The sequence below is a fragment of the Hyperoodon ampullatus genome (assembly GCF_949752795.1).
Source record: "Hyperoodon ampullatus genome assembly, chromosome: 5".
In the NCBI taxonomy this organism is placed as follows: Eukaryota; Metazoa; Chordata; class Mammalia; order Artiodactyla; family Ziphiidae; genus Hyperoodon; species Hyperoodon ampullatus.
Genome location: NC_136918.1, coordinates 117,629,770 through 117,644,396, shown reverse-complemented (window position 1 = coordinate 117,644,396; position 14,627 = coordinate 117,629,770). Strand labels below are relative to the sequence as shown.

The 14,627-nt window shown below is 37.8% G+C and overlaps 1 protein-coding gene across 1 annotated transcript in view; it reads left to right on the top strand.

Annotated features, from left to right (window-relative positions):
• The window catches only part of SAMSN1 (SAM domain, SH3 domain and nuclear localization signals 1), a gene marked incomplete at its 3' end in the record, with an annotated part of 144,890 nt that overhangs the window by 124,319 nt on the left and 5,944 nt on the right, over positions 1–14,627 (top strand). Inside the window, exons 10-13 of the mRNA XM_079705278.1 lie at positions 1,242–1,371; positions 3,936–4,087; positions 6,483–6,689; positions 8,811–8,961. Coding sequence (XP_079561404.1) covers positions 1,242–1,371; positions 3,936–4,087; positions 6,483–6,689; positions 8,811–8,961 — 640 coding nt within the window. The remainder of the gene's footprint in view (positions 1–1,241; positions 1,372–3,935; positions 4,088–6,482; positions 6,690–8,810; positions 8,962–14,627) is intronic.

The window sequence follows — 14,627 nt, the reverse complement described above, 5'->3', positions numbered from 1 at the left end:
TGAGTTTAGTTATTTTGTCCTTGCTATTTCTTTTGCTTGGAAAACTGTCTCCAAATCTTCATATAAGTCACATCTTCTTATCATTCAGGTCAAGAATTCAGAGACTCTATTACCTTATGGGGGAGGTCTTTGGAGGCTATTCCCTCTAAATCAGTCAACCCTCCTTCAACCCTAATCCGAGTAGCTAATCCTCTCACATCACCCAGTTTTATTTCCTTCATAGCACTTATTTTTCTCTGAAATTGTCTTGCTCACTTTGTTTACACAAACCTCCCCAAACACTACAAACACGCACACACACACACACAGCCTGACAAACTAAAATGTACCTCATTAAAGATAGGACCCTGTATATTGTTTCCCATGATAGTTCCAGTTCCCAAAACAATGCCAGGTACTTAGAAGGTGTTCTACAAACTTGTGTCGAATGACTGAACAAATGAATAAAAGAATGGATAAAAGCACAGAATCAAACTGAGCATATATTGTATGTATAGTCTGAAGTTTTACCAATGTTTAGAAATGCTCAAAAATGAGGAATATTGAATTATATTTTGATGAATATTAAGAAATTCATAGGCTTTGTTGAAACTATCTAAACACGGAAAACATTTGAGATGTTTTCAAGCAGATGTAATTTCTTTTGAAATTGTCTGTCTTTCTTAATTTTATGCAAGATGTGCTTTTCACTTGACTAGGTGGCAAGCACCATATGAGATTTGTAAAGCTTCTTAGATAAGCTTTGCTTTAGAATTGCAAAGTGTGTATGTTTTATTCATATCTAGTGGTCTGGTAGGGTGCAAATAACTGACACAAAGCAACTATGCAGAGTTTAAACTTGTAATATCAGATCTCAAAGGATTAGTAATGGTAGTAAATAGATGATAAGGAGAACATGAAGAAATAAAAGTGCTTTAACAGATAAAGCACAGATGTTAATAAATCTAGCATTTCTGATTAAATAGTCTTGATACGATATTCATCCTAACTACAAAAATAAACTTTATAATTTCAGTTAAATTCCGACTGTGGGCTGTTTCATCTAAAGAATTTTTCCCACTGTACCATAAAATGTTATGCTTGAAATTGAGCTAAAGATTCATGACACTCATATTTTATGCTGATGTATTCCTAAGTATTTTATTGCTAAAATATGTCTTGTTTGTTAAATCAATGCACACAGTGAAAGTCTCCAAGGAAATCAGTTCTTTGCATTTAACCTCTGATATGATTTTCTGAAGGATGGGGAAGATGGAGAGGATGCCTTACCTTATCGGAACAGTGATCCCATGATTGGAACCCATACAGAGAAGAGCTCCCTCAAAGCCAGTGACTCCATGGACAGTCTCTACAGTGGGCGGAGCTCATCAAGTAAGGTTATAAAATAAGTGACAAGAGTCTAGATGGGAGATCTGGGTTAAGTTAATTAAAAACAACAGATTTATTTCTCTTAGGCTTGTTTGTCAAAATTTCACCAAGGTTCCAACTACTTGATAAGAGAAATAGTGAAAATGTAGGATGTGTTGAATCTATAGCAATGCTATTGTTTAAAGTAATACATAATACATTAGAATTATGGATTATTTTAAAACTTTTTAGCACTGTGGTCAGCAAGACTCTTGGGGATATGCCTCAAAAAGATTATATTGCATGATTAAATCAGAATCCCTATAATAAAGTGTGCTGGGGAGAACCAGCATTATTTTGAGTCCAAATTTTTTAAATGACTTGAAGTATTCAGGAAACTAAAATCCTGTTTTCTCTTTTTCCTTCCCTTTCTCCCCCCTCCACATACTCCTTCCTTTCCTTATCTCTTCCTTCCTTTCTTCCTTCCCTCTCTCCCTACCTCCTCCCTCCTTCCCTTCCTTCCTTTCTTTCTTCCTTCCTTCTTTCTTTCTTTCTTTCTTTCTTTCTTTCTTTCTTTCTTTCTTTCTTTCTTTCTTTTGTTTTCTTTCATTTTTTCTTTATTCCTTCCCTGTCCTGCCCTCTGTCATGTTTTCCTTCCTTTCCTTTCCTTTTTTTCCTGAAGTATTCTGAAAAGAGCTGGACATCTACATCATTTCTAATGTTTACTTTTTAGGTTTCCATTCAGCATTAGCCGGTAAAGAGTGAAGTAGTATATAAATACTAAATAGTAGGAATATCACCAATTAGTGACAAAAAGGAATCAGCATGTGTTCAATAAGAATTTTCTAAAAACATCGTTTCTACCAAAGAAGTCACTCAGGCTTCAGTCACATGTCCTGCTACAGTATTTGAATGGAACTACTGATACTACAGGGTGCCTTATAATTTTTTTATATGCACACTGTTACTTATCCCTCTAATCTTTTCAGGGCTTTTAAATGCTTTTTTTGCAAAGTTTATTTTCCATTTCATCTAAAATCAACTGCTTCTGTTATTTGAAGATGGATCACAAAGACCAGATGCTGCAAATATCCTGAATTATATTCCTACTTTCCTACTGGCTGTAGAACACTTATTTTGTGAAGAAAAAGCTAATACAGAAGCATTTGAGGGATATATTTTTGCATGTGTGAAATTCAGATTTTATTAATATTCATTTCTGCTGGAAGTTTTTTTTTTTTTTTTTTTTTTTTTTGCAGTAGGCGGGCCTCTCACTGTTGTGGTCTCTCCTGTTGCGGAGCACAGGCTCCAGACGTGCAGGCTCAGTGGCCATGGCTCACAGGCCCAGCTGCTCCACGGCATGTGGGATCTTCCCAGACCAGGGCACGAACCCGTGTCCCTTGCATCAGCAGGCGGACTCTCAACCACTGTGCCACCAGGGAAGCCCTCTGCTGGAAGTTTTAAAATTCAAAATTGTAATGTCAAATATGGGTAGAATTTTATAACTTGAATATACCATGAAAAGCCAGGGACTGGAGTGGTCATGGAAGGGAGGGTGTGAGGAGATGGGGGGTCTACTTAGCTGTTATCATAAACAACTTAATTTCTGTGACTAGACGCAACTCACCTTTCTTTTACACCAGTCCATATTTTTTTTAAAAAATGGAGAATCGCTAAGGATCTTTCTCTTATTTCTATGCTTATTTGAAAGAATGGCAGAGATACTGGGGCTGTTCCCTCATGAAGCAGAGCAATGAAAGGCCACACTGAAGGAAAAAGTGAGGTGACAAGTGAGAGCAGTAGGGAGACTCAGAGTTACTTCCACTGGGAGCCATTCTTGCCCCCAGGCAGGCAGGAAAAATGGAATCTTTTTTTTTTCCCCTTGAGGTTCAAAATCAGAAAGGAAGAGGACCAGAGAGCAAGGATTTGGAGCAGTTTAAAAAGCCCAGTTTAGAACAATTTTGAACAGCTTAGGAGTACAGACATTGGAACACACTTCCTCTTTCCCTGACGCTCACACAACAAGCAAAAATGTTACCTTTTATACACAGAGATGTTGCCTCAAAATGGCTTTTGGTACACAATAGGAAGTCTGAGACACTATTTTTGCTACATTGTGATAAGGTGTAGGGAAGCTTGTGGTCTTATGCTTTGACCATTCCTGATCAATAGCACACAAAGATCAAACTGTCACTATAGGTTTCTGCCTTTGTTTACACGTACAAAATTAACTTTCTGGTTTGTACAGGAAATTAAGTCTGTACTGTCTGCCTCTTTAGCAAGCATCCAATGCTCAAAGCACTGTGCTACTGGATCAGATGATAGAGACTGAAGTAAGAGTGTTTGGGTTAGTGGTAGAGGAAAGAATGATCAGGTTGACTGGAGAAAGATCAGAAATGGCTCAGAGGACAGAAGTCACTGGTGGAAAATGACTGGGAGGCAGAAAGGGGGATGGGTCACTTAGGACCGCTTCAGGAGGCTGGCATCCAATGCTTCAGCATTATTCCTGCTTAGTTATGTCCAGGTGATGGTTCAGAATGTTATGAACCTTCAGTGAGAACTGTTAACCTCTGCTTTGCCTTTATCAGGTGGAATAACAAGCTGTTCAGACAGTACAAGTAACCGGGACAGCTTTCGACTCGATGATGATGGCCCCTACTCCGGACCATTCTGTGGCCGTGCCCGCGTACATACCAGTTTCACACCAAGCCCTTATGACACTGACTCCCTCAAAATCAAGGTGTGTGCACATCATATCCCCATTCTGTATGGTTTGTCTAGGGCTGGGTGTATGATCTTTTTCAGGAAGTGCAAGGATGGGGAACTAGGGGGTGAGCGCATTCTTCCCAATAGGAGACCTGCGGACTGGTGTACTAGGGCAGGAGTTCAAACAAAACATGAGAGGTAGGGTCGGGGGATCAGTGTTTTGAGGCTATTTGCAAAAGTTGCATTATGTAGATAATGTAGAATCAGAGCTTATTCGGGAAGAAGGAATTGTCTACATTTTTCTGAAAACCAAAATCCTCAAAAGTTGCTGGAGGTGCCCAGTTCTACCTGAAGCCAAGGAGAGGGAGAGAAAATGGAAATATCAGGCAAGAGACCAGCAGAGCAAACGCTTTGGGAACCTGACTTGGCCAGGCAACTTCAATACTTAAGTCAATACCTGCAAATGCCATGAGTAACCTGGCAACTTTCTCTCGGTGATATTCCCTCCTGAATTCCCTTTTTTTATTCTTATCCTCTTTGTTCATTTTCTTTTGCTGTGAGGGCTTCACAACACAAAGGTTGCACCACCGTTTGTGCTGCCTAAGAGGACATTTGTGGAGCTCGAGTAGGACACAATAAGGAATCCCACAGACACACTGGGTGTTGAATACTGCTGTTCACCATCCAGGGTCTTATCCGAAATGAAATTGGATTTTTGCTTGTGATCTGTGGTCTTACGTGTAATGTGTGTGTGTGTGTGTGTGTGTGTGTATTTATTTATTTATTTATTTATGTGTTTATTTATTTATTTTTTGCGGTACGCGGGCCTCTCACTGTTGTGGCCTCTCCCCTTGCGGAGCACAGGCTCCAGACGCACAGGCTCAGCGGCCATGGCTCACGGGCCCAGCCGCGGATGGGATCTTCCCGGACCGGGGCCGAACCCGTGTCCCCTGCATCGGCAGGCAGACTCTCAACCACTGCGTCACCAGGGAAGCCCCTGTAATGCATATTTTTTACAAGTTTAAAGGATAATAAGAAGGATGTAGCATAGGACTGCCATACTTTGAAACTTCCCCTAGAGCTTCTGGGGATTTTCTAGGTCTGCTTAGCTGATCCCATCTAGCCTAGGATTTGATTCCCTATAGTTAAAGACAGGAAAAACAAGGTGAACAGCTCATAGGGTCTGAAGGGCAGACTATCATAAATTGGAAAGACCAGATCTTTTAATCACATTGAATTCTACTATTACAAACAAAATCCATGTTTTAGATTGAAGAATACACCTTTACAGAGCAGCAGAAAAAAAAAAAATTTTAGCAGCAGACTTACTGCTTTGTTTGAGGGTAGACCCTTAAAATGGCAAAAATATCAGAATCTATAATGTAATCTCTGAGGTAGAAAGCTGTAAGTCTCAATGGAGTAACTATGACACAAATGTAGACACTATATTTGCATAGAAATCAACTTTCTTTACAAAAGAATACCCTGTGGAGTTTTCTACTCTTGCCAATAACTCCTGCAGTCTTAGTCTTAGATGTGAATAAAGAGAAAGACCAACTGGTTTTTCTATCCCAATGCATTTCATTCATACTTCAATCCAAACTTTGCTGTGGAGCTCAATCTAAGTGTTAAATAAGTAATTAGTAATTAATTATTAATTAATCTAGGATAATTAGCCTAATTTATCCTTAGTGCATATATACTTTTGTTACATATTTGCTATGTACAAAGTCCTGAACATTTTCATTATTTTAGATGGATACAATACTTGAGGTGGATTTATTTCACACTATAGATGAATTTTTCAGATGAACTAGAAGCACAGACAGAGTCATAGACTTGTCTTTCTTCCTCTTCCTTACTTGTGACCCCCTCCAGGAATGATAGCTTGAGCTTTGCTACATATATATTGTTTTGACAGGGTAAATAAAAAGAGCATTATTTTTGAGTTCAAACAACTTAGGCTTGAGTTCTGGTTCTGCCACTAACTTCCTGTAAGCTCTTGGGAAATTATTTAATGCTTGAATTTCTTTTTTTGTAATATTTAGAGTAATAATGACACCTCGCATATATATCTAAGAGGTGTGTTGTGGACATAAAATGACTTAATGAATGAAAAAGTGTTTTGTAAACTATAGGATGCTCTACAAATATAAGTTGATAAGTTGATATGATTCCAAAAACATAAACACATCATCAATACATTTAGGAGCCTTTCTTCAAGTATTTTGGGTTTTTTTTTCAATATTACTAGTAAATAGTTTCCTTAAACTTTTAAAAGAAATTTCCTCTTAGATTTATTTTTAACTCTAAACCCCCTTAGTGTAATACCCTCATTATTCTAATTTTCAATGATTCCATTCTTTCTACCAATTGTCATGAACACCAGAGTTCTCTGAAATCTAACTTGTATATTTCTTTGTCTTTAGAAAGGAGATATCATAGACATTATCTGCAAAACGCCAATGGGGATGTGGACAGGAATGTTGAACAATAAGGTGGGAAACTTCAAATTTATTTATGTGGATGTCATCTCAGAAGAAGAAGCAGCCCCCAAGAAAATAAAGGCACACAGAAAGAGCGGAAAGGAAAAACCTAAGACTCTGCAGGAGTTCTTGGAGAGGATTCACCTTCAGGTTAGCAAACCTATGGCCTGTTTGATTTTGGTGGCATACGGATGGAGTAATTGAGAATGGGTCAGTGTTTGTTTAGTTAAAAAATACATGAAAATCTGTTTCCCAAAAATAGTTTATATATACCCTTTATTACTTTTATTATGAGAGGACAGGTCTTGATATAACACCCTTTGGACTAAACTCTAATGGTACTTAGCAGTCGCAGTAGAGATTAGGTTGAGAAAGTGCAGTGAAAAATGAAATATACTTGGGAGAATAAAAGTCCCAGAGAAAACATGTAATGAGAATGATAAAGAGAATATAAAGAGTGAAGGTAAAGATTCAGAGAATTGAAAGGAGAAATGAAAAGAAAATTGTATTTTCTATAGAGCAGAGATCAAAAGCAAGTCAAGAGAAGATAACTAAATTAATTGTTTTTGAAGTAATTTGTTAGGAAACAGTGATCATTAAGCCCTTATAATGATTGTGTTAAGAAAACTGTGTTGTCCATATTTAAAATCCAATTATTTTCTTGTTACATTAGAAAAATTTTTATGAAATATCTATGTTGTTAAATGGCATGTAATACAATATGCCTAGCCTTACTCAATTTACTGTTTTGCAATCCATTTCTAAAATTAACAAAGCAGTACTTTGACAGTTTTCAAAATTCATCAAGACAATAGCCAATTAACCTTTCCTTAACTGTTTTTCCTGAATTATCTAGTTGCATTCTTGGCTGTAGATGCACTACATAGGCCTTTCAATATTACTATTGGTGTCCCCCAAATGGGGTACTCCTTGGAGGAAGCATAAGTTTGAATCCTGCTTCAGCTACTTGTTTGTTCTGTGACCTATGAATAAACCAAGGTCTAAGGAAGTGAAATACCTTACTCAAGAATCTACCGTTAGTTACATCAGGATGGGAATTTTTTTTTTTCACTGCTCCTTCTAGGATACATCACTTTTTTTTTTTTTTTTTTTTTTGCGTTATGCGGGCCTCTCACTGTTGTGGCCTCTCCCATTGTGGAGCACAGGCTCCAGACGTGCAGGCTCAGCGGCCATGGCTCACAGGCCCAGCCACTCCACGGCATGTGGGATCTTCCCGGACCAGGGCACGAACCCGTGTCCCCTGCATTGGAAGTTGGACTCTCAACCACTACACCACCAGGGAAGCCCAGGATACATCACTTTTAAAAGAGTTGAATTGCTACTCCTTCTTTCCCTTTTTAAAAAATAAATAAAGGGCTAGTAATAAGTTCTTTCTGATTACTTAAAACTTTTATACCTCCTCTTACTCAATTTTAGTAACTAAAATAAGGATATTGAAATTATGATCAAGTAAAATGGGAGGAATATCTGAGAAAGTTGAAAAGCATTCAAATTCACTTTGCATTTCTATTGTTAGAGAGAACAGAAGTTACATAAATAACATAACAGACTTTGAAATCAGAAGCCTACGAATTTTAAACTAATTTATATTGATGCAAATGATGGACAAAATATACATGATAAGAAATGGAAACAATACTTTTCCCAACCACAGTGCTCTTATGCTTAATAAAAGCTTTTAAATAAATAGAAAGTCTGAGATTCCTTAGCTTTCTATAATGCCTTTCAACCAAAATGCTAAGTACACTTTTTTATATAAATTGGGTCTGTTTCAAATTCATTTTTTAACCTACTCCAGGAGGTTGATGAGGGTAGATGATTTTGCAACCAAGCAAACAAGAAAAGATATAGATCCAGAAATATTATTATAATATACTGTATTAGAGGCATTTTATTGATAGACTCAATAACATACTAGCTTTGTCAATTTCACTATTTGAGAAGTGAAAAACTGCCAAATGGGATGAATGATCCAGCTATTTAATTGATCCATGATTTAGCATTGTATAGCTTAAGGTAGTCATTTCTTCTTTACATTTGTCCTTCCAGAAGGTGAGAACTGTACAATGTACTGTTTAAATGCCCCCAAGTTGATATGTGGAAAACTAGTACAAATAAAGTTAAGCAAAAGTTCTGTTGGCACCTTTGGTCTTCATGCATTCCTACACTTTTTTTAAATCTAAAGAGAACTAAAAATAAAATATTTGAATCTGACTAGCTTGTATTATACATATTTTTTCTTCCCCACAGGAATACACCTCAACACTTTTGCTCAACGGTTACGAGACCCTAGAAGATTTAAAGGATATAAAAGAGAGTCATCTCATTGAATTAAACATTAAAAATCCAGAAGATAGGATGAGGTTACTATCAGCTGCTGAAAATCTTCTTGATGAAGAAAGTAAGTATGCACACCTACTCTTCTCCCTAGCTGAGAATCACAGTTTAATGTAAACAGTAAGATCATTAAAAACAAAGCCCCAGTTTTATTTACTGAGAATCATGTAAAGCAGTCTTTCCAATAAAATAAGTATTTTCTTATACATTTGGAAACAACAACTCTGGTCAAATATATCATTAGAAAGAGGGCCTTTTTTTTCCTTACTGGATTCAGAAAACAAAAGGGCTTTTCTGGGTACCTCATTTATATTCTGCAGAGCTATTAATTCACACACAAGTGGATGTCCACATTCCCCAAAACTGAGGGAGTTAGAAACAAATATTTAGTGACAGCATGAGCCATTAGCGAGAAATGTCATATGCAACTTCTGTAGAACAGCACAGAGCATGGCTCTGAGCTAATGAGCCTTCGCTCCACACAAGAAAATTCGTTTCATTACCATAGAGTCACATCTTGTAAGTGTTTACAGTATTCTTTCAAAATGCTATAATAGCTTGCAAAAATATTCAGCACTTACTTTTATTATCTGAGATGGTTCTCTGTATTTGTAAGTATAAACTAAAGATGGAGTAACACATGTAGATTCCCTTGAATATTGGCTACGCTAACTGGATTTGTAAAGATGGGATAGCTTTTGTTTTTACAACTGCCCAATCTGAGCATTCTTCTTATTAAATCTGGCCAGGCTCCCAAAACTCTGAGCTCAGGGAGTGCTAAACTCTGCAAGGAGTATTTTATTAGAAAAAAGGGGGGAAGGTGTCTAATTTTAAAGGAGAAAAAGAACTTAGATCATCTAATCCAACCTTCTCTTTCACAAGTAATACTAATAATAATCATTAATTATTCTTTGAACATGTTCTCTGACTAAAACTTTGAGCCAAGATCTTTACATTTATTTTCTTCCTTAATGCTCTCCACAACTCTGTGAGCTAGTATCATCCCTATTTTTATAATGAGAAGTTGAGAAGATAAGCAACTTGTCCAAGCTCACGCACTTAGTGAATTAGAAAGCTAGGACCAGTGTTTGTGATGCTATGTTATACTTTCTTACACAGCCCAGATTGAGAGTAAAGAGGAGAGTTCTATTTAGGACCCAGGTCCTGACTGACCCTTCATGAGCTTTCCTATATCCTCCCTCATATGTCTCACAAAATGGCATAGTTGAACCGCACGTGTGTATTATACACTGGTCTTTTATCTAGTGAGAATTAATTTACTCTTTTAGAAACTGTACCTTACTTAATCCTTACTTACTGTCTTGAGTTTGCATAGATCCTCATCCTTTTCAAAGAGTTTTCACAGGCGTCACTAATTTGACACCTGCAGAATTGATTTCATCCTTTGGCCTAGGAGTTTATATGCATTCTTTGAAGTTGTGGAGGCTAGGAGATGCAGAAGAGAGAGGAATTGGGTCACAGAGGCAGACACAGGTCAAACTCAAGAAAGTAGCCTATTTACTCAAAAGTACAAGCCAAAACAAAACTGATCAGTGTAAACTGGTGTAACAATATCTTCAAAGGAAATGAGGCAGTTTCTTTCACATCTCATCATTTCAGAACATGGATCCTCACTAAGCAATATTACGCTAAGAAATGGATTCTGTAGATTTCTTGTAATTGATAATTTTCAGTGTCATTGTCAATACTCTCCAAAATAAGTTGATGCTGAAGTAGAGGGAGGAAGAAGAGTATTTTTTGAGCACTTGTAAATAATTGCTTTTCGTCTACAATAACATCCATGTAGGTATTTTGCCCATTTTATAGATGAGAACATATTTCAGAGATGAATTTCAAAGAGGCCAAACAGCTAGATTAGTAGCAGAGTTGGAGTTTTAATCAGAGGCAGTCTACTCTAAAAATCCAAGTTCTTTCTTCCACACATACAAACTGGTAAATATGAATAGAACAGTGACTATTTGAAAATTCAAGTTTTCTACTACTTGTTCAATTTCCCCAAGAGCTTCAGTTCAGTTTTCCATCTCAGAAAGTGGAAGTTAATATTTAAGTGAGAACGGAAACTTTGCGACAGCATGACACCCTGAAAGGTGAAAGGCTACTACGGCCTCATTGAAACAAGATTTGTGAATGAAGGGGCCTGAGAGCCATGGGAAACAGGGCTTTTAGCCGGACACGTGTGCTCAGCAGAGACCCAAAGAGGGAAGCTCAGTCCAGTGCCAAAGGCATGGGCCACTGAAGGCCTCCCTCATCACTCATCTACTTCCCATGTTAACAAAAGAATAATAATAACTTAGGGATGATATCATATTAGAGCTAGGTATAATTTTAAAAACCGTCTGACCCAAATTCTTCCTATACAAGCTGGGGAAACTAAAACTAGAGTAGTTAAGTAGCCTTCTCAAGGTCACACATCTAGAACCCAGTCTCCTAAATCTATTAGAAATACATTCTACTATGCCCTGGTCTCTGAAAACAAAAGACAGTATCTCCAAAGCATGACGTGACTTTCCATGTTTGACCTAAAAAAGTAAAAATTCCCTGAATGATTTGTCTTTATAAAACTTCAGAAAACAGTACTTGAAGGTCACTAGAGGTTGATCATTTAATAATATCCAGTAATGTACAAACATACTCACACTGAACCAAATTCTGGAAGATGAAAAATGGACAAAATGTAGATTCGACCAGTGTTTGTTGTCAACATACAACCCTGAGATTTTTCTTCCTTTAATCTTACCGGTCTAAAGTAGTATTAGAATATACATGTCAAAAAGATGCATATTGCATGTTAGGCTATTCTGACTGAAAGCTATTTATCTTATATGAAACTGCTTTGCTCAAGAAATAAAGAAGAATGACTTCTATTTGTTGATAAGATGGTGAGTTCTGATGATTCGGCACCATGCTGCTGCATGCCTATTTTTATCTATTCTCTACTCTGTGAATCATATCTTCTACAACCATGCTAAAGATTAAATGCACAACCTTCATGTACCTTGAATGATAAAGACCTTGAACGTATGGTTGTATAAAACTGAGACGTTATTAAAAACAAATGCATGTCATAGTCATAGGTTAAAAATAGTTAGCTTTTTGTGTGTGTGTAAGAATGGGGTATGCAAATTGGCCAGGATTTTATGTATGCATTTTATTTTGATCACTGAATAATGTCAGTTTGGGGAATGTCAATAAATTCCTAGTTTAGAGTTTCATTGCTTCTTAGGTTGGAAACTGGAAAGTTTTGCCTTGCTTATCATTCAGTATAAAAATTGAGCAGAGTGGGCCCCTGTTTTGAGGGCAGGAGTTAAAGCTTTGAGATTAGGTAGAAAAGACCACAAGCTCCATGTGAGCCTTTAATACATCTAGAGGGACCAAGAAGATGGGGGATGGAACAGGGACAAGCAGAAATCTAAGACTTAGAGCAAGCAATTTCCCTGTTCTCTTAGGCCAAAATAGATAGCATTGTACCCACTCTGACCTTGAAAATGTTAACCGGTTTAAACTTTTTTAGGCCACTACTTGACAGGAGGTAAAGATGATTCTCCAAGAAGCTGACAGTAGGGCTGGCGAGTGGTGTTAGGGCTGATCACAGTATTACCTCTGGAGTAGAATAACGACTTTGGGTTCTGCAATCCCAGGCAAGACCAGTACAGAGATATTCTGAATTTGTTCTCATGTTGCATTAGAACTGAGCAGAATTAAGTTACTGGCTCCTTCAGCTGGGAATCTAGATGAGGTTAGAAGAAGAAGAAAAATTAGGGCTAGATCCAAATCATACGGCAAGTGGGTATAATACTCGGCTCTTGAAGGAGCAAAAGAACAGAATCTGTTTATTTTGTGCACATTAGATTTTCTCTATTTATCTTCTGAATTTTAAAATTGTTTGTTTACTTTGAATAAATATTCCCAGCAGGGAGAAAAGAGAATAGAGAATATATCTGTGTGTGTTTTTCCATAAACACAACCTCCAAAACCCCTTTGCCTTGCTGAGAAATGGCTCTTTAAAATAATAAGATAGGAAACTGCTGTTTATAGTTAAACAGCTCTTTTTATTCTGAACTTGTTTCTCTTTTCCTACATTTAGAAGCACTTTGATGTGTCTTAAAAGTGTGTCTATGAGAATGTGTACTATGGTCCTTGGGGAAAACAGGTCATGGAAATATCTTGTTTTCCCCAAAACAGAGGGATAATTAAAATTTAAATTGGAAACCAAAAACAACTTAGTAACAGAACAAACAAACTATACTAGAATCTGTCTATAACGTATTGGAGGTTACTACCTGCAACCTTTGTTTGCCGTGCTCAGTGAGGAGGAAGGGGGAGGGTGGGTTATGTGCCAGGCTGTCAGCACCAGCTGTGGTCACAGCAGCCCCTCATTGCTCAGCTATCCCCAGTTGTGTCTTCCTGCCTGCCTCCCTGCCCCAAACGATACAGGGCAAACGGCAAGGCCCAGCCAGGAGCCTGGAACATGAGCTGCCAGCAGGGGAGGCTTGTAGCTATGCCAAGCAGCAGTCCAGCAGTTGGCCTGACAGTGTGCCAGGGTAGCCTGGTGCATTAGCCCCTGACATGCATGCCTGGCGTTTCCAACCCACTTGCCATATGATTTGGATCTAGATTTAAGAAATGTGCGGCCTTTAAGAAAATATATGCTAACTATCCACAGAGACAGAGAAGGCACCCAGGTATTTTACATTGATGTATTTATAAATATGCATTTAATATTTATTTCTAGTCATAGAAATTTTGCTTTATGAAATTTACTTCCTTCAGAATTTTTTGGTTTTGCCCCTTAAGATTGAAATTATGTTAGATGCCATATTCTGTAGAATACAAAGAACAATAAAGTGAAACAGAAACATTTTGTACTTCAATCAGAGAACAATCTCCAGAGGAAAGAGTTCATAGAATTTTCACCTCAGTCACTTATAATGTCTGTACATGTAGGGCATTCCTGTACTTGTTTTTATATTGCACTGTGACTGTGTACTAGGCATGACTTTGTAGTGTTTACCCTGGCTACACAAGACCAAATTCTCTATTACCATGTACCTTCCCAAAGCCCCTAGCACCACACTTTGCATTGAGTGGATGGTAACAGATGCTTGTAGAATGCATACATGTTGAATGAAGGAGTGAAGAGATCTGCAAATAGTGAGCAAAACTTTTTTCTGTTTATAACAGTTAAAGTCCCCTGCAATCCCACTTTACACACAAAAGTTTTTATGACGGGCAGGTGGGTGTTGATATGTGTTGTCAAGATTCGTTTTATGTATATGCTAACCATGCATGCATGTGAGTGTGCAAGTGTGTAAATGAGTACGTTTCTAGAGGAGATAATGTAAAAACTGTCAGGGCATCCCTGGTGGCACAGTGGTTGAGAATCTGCCTGCCAATGCAGGGGACACAGGTTCGAGCCCTAGTCTGGGAAGACCCCACATGCCGCAGAGCAACTAGGCCCCTGAGCCACAATTACTGAGCCTGCGCATCTGGAGCCTGTGATCTGCAACAGGAGAGGCCGCGATTGTGAGAGGCCTGCGCACCACGATGAAGAGTGGCCCCCGCTTGCCACAACTAGAGAAAGCCCTCGCACAGAAATGAAGACCCAACACAGCCATAAATAAATAAATAAAAATTAAAAAAAAAAAACCTGTCAAATTTAAAATGTGCATACTTTTTTATGCAGAAACTCCAGTTTTAGGAATTTGATTA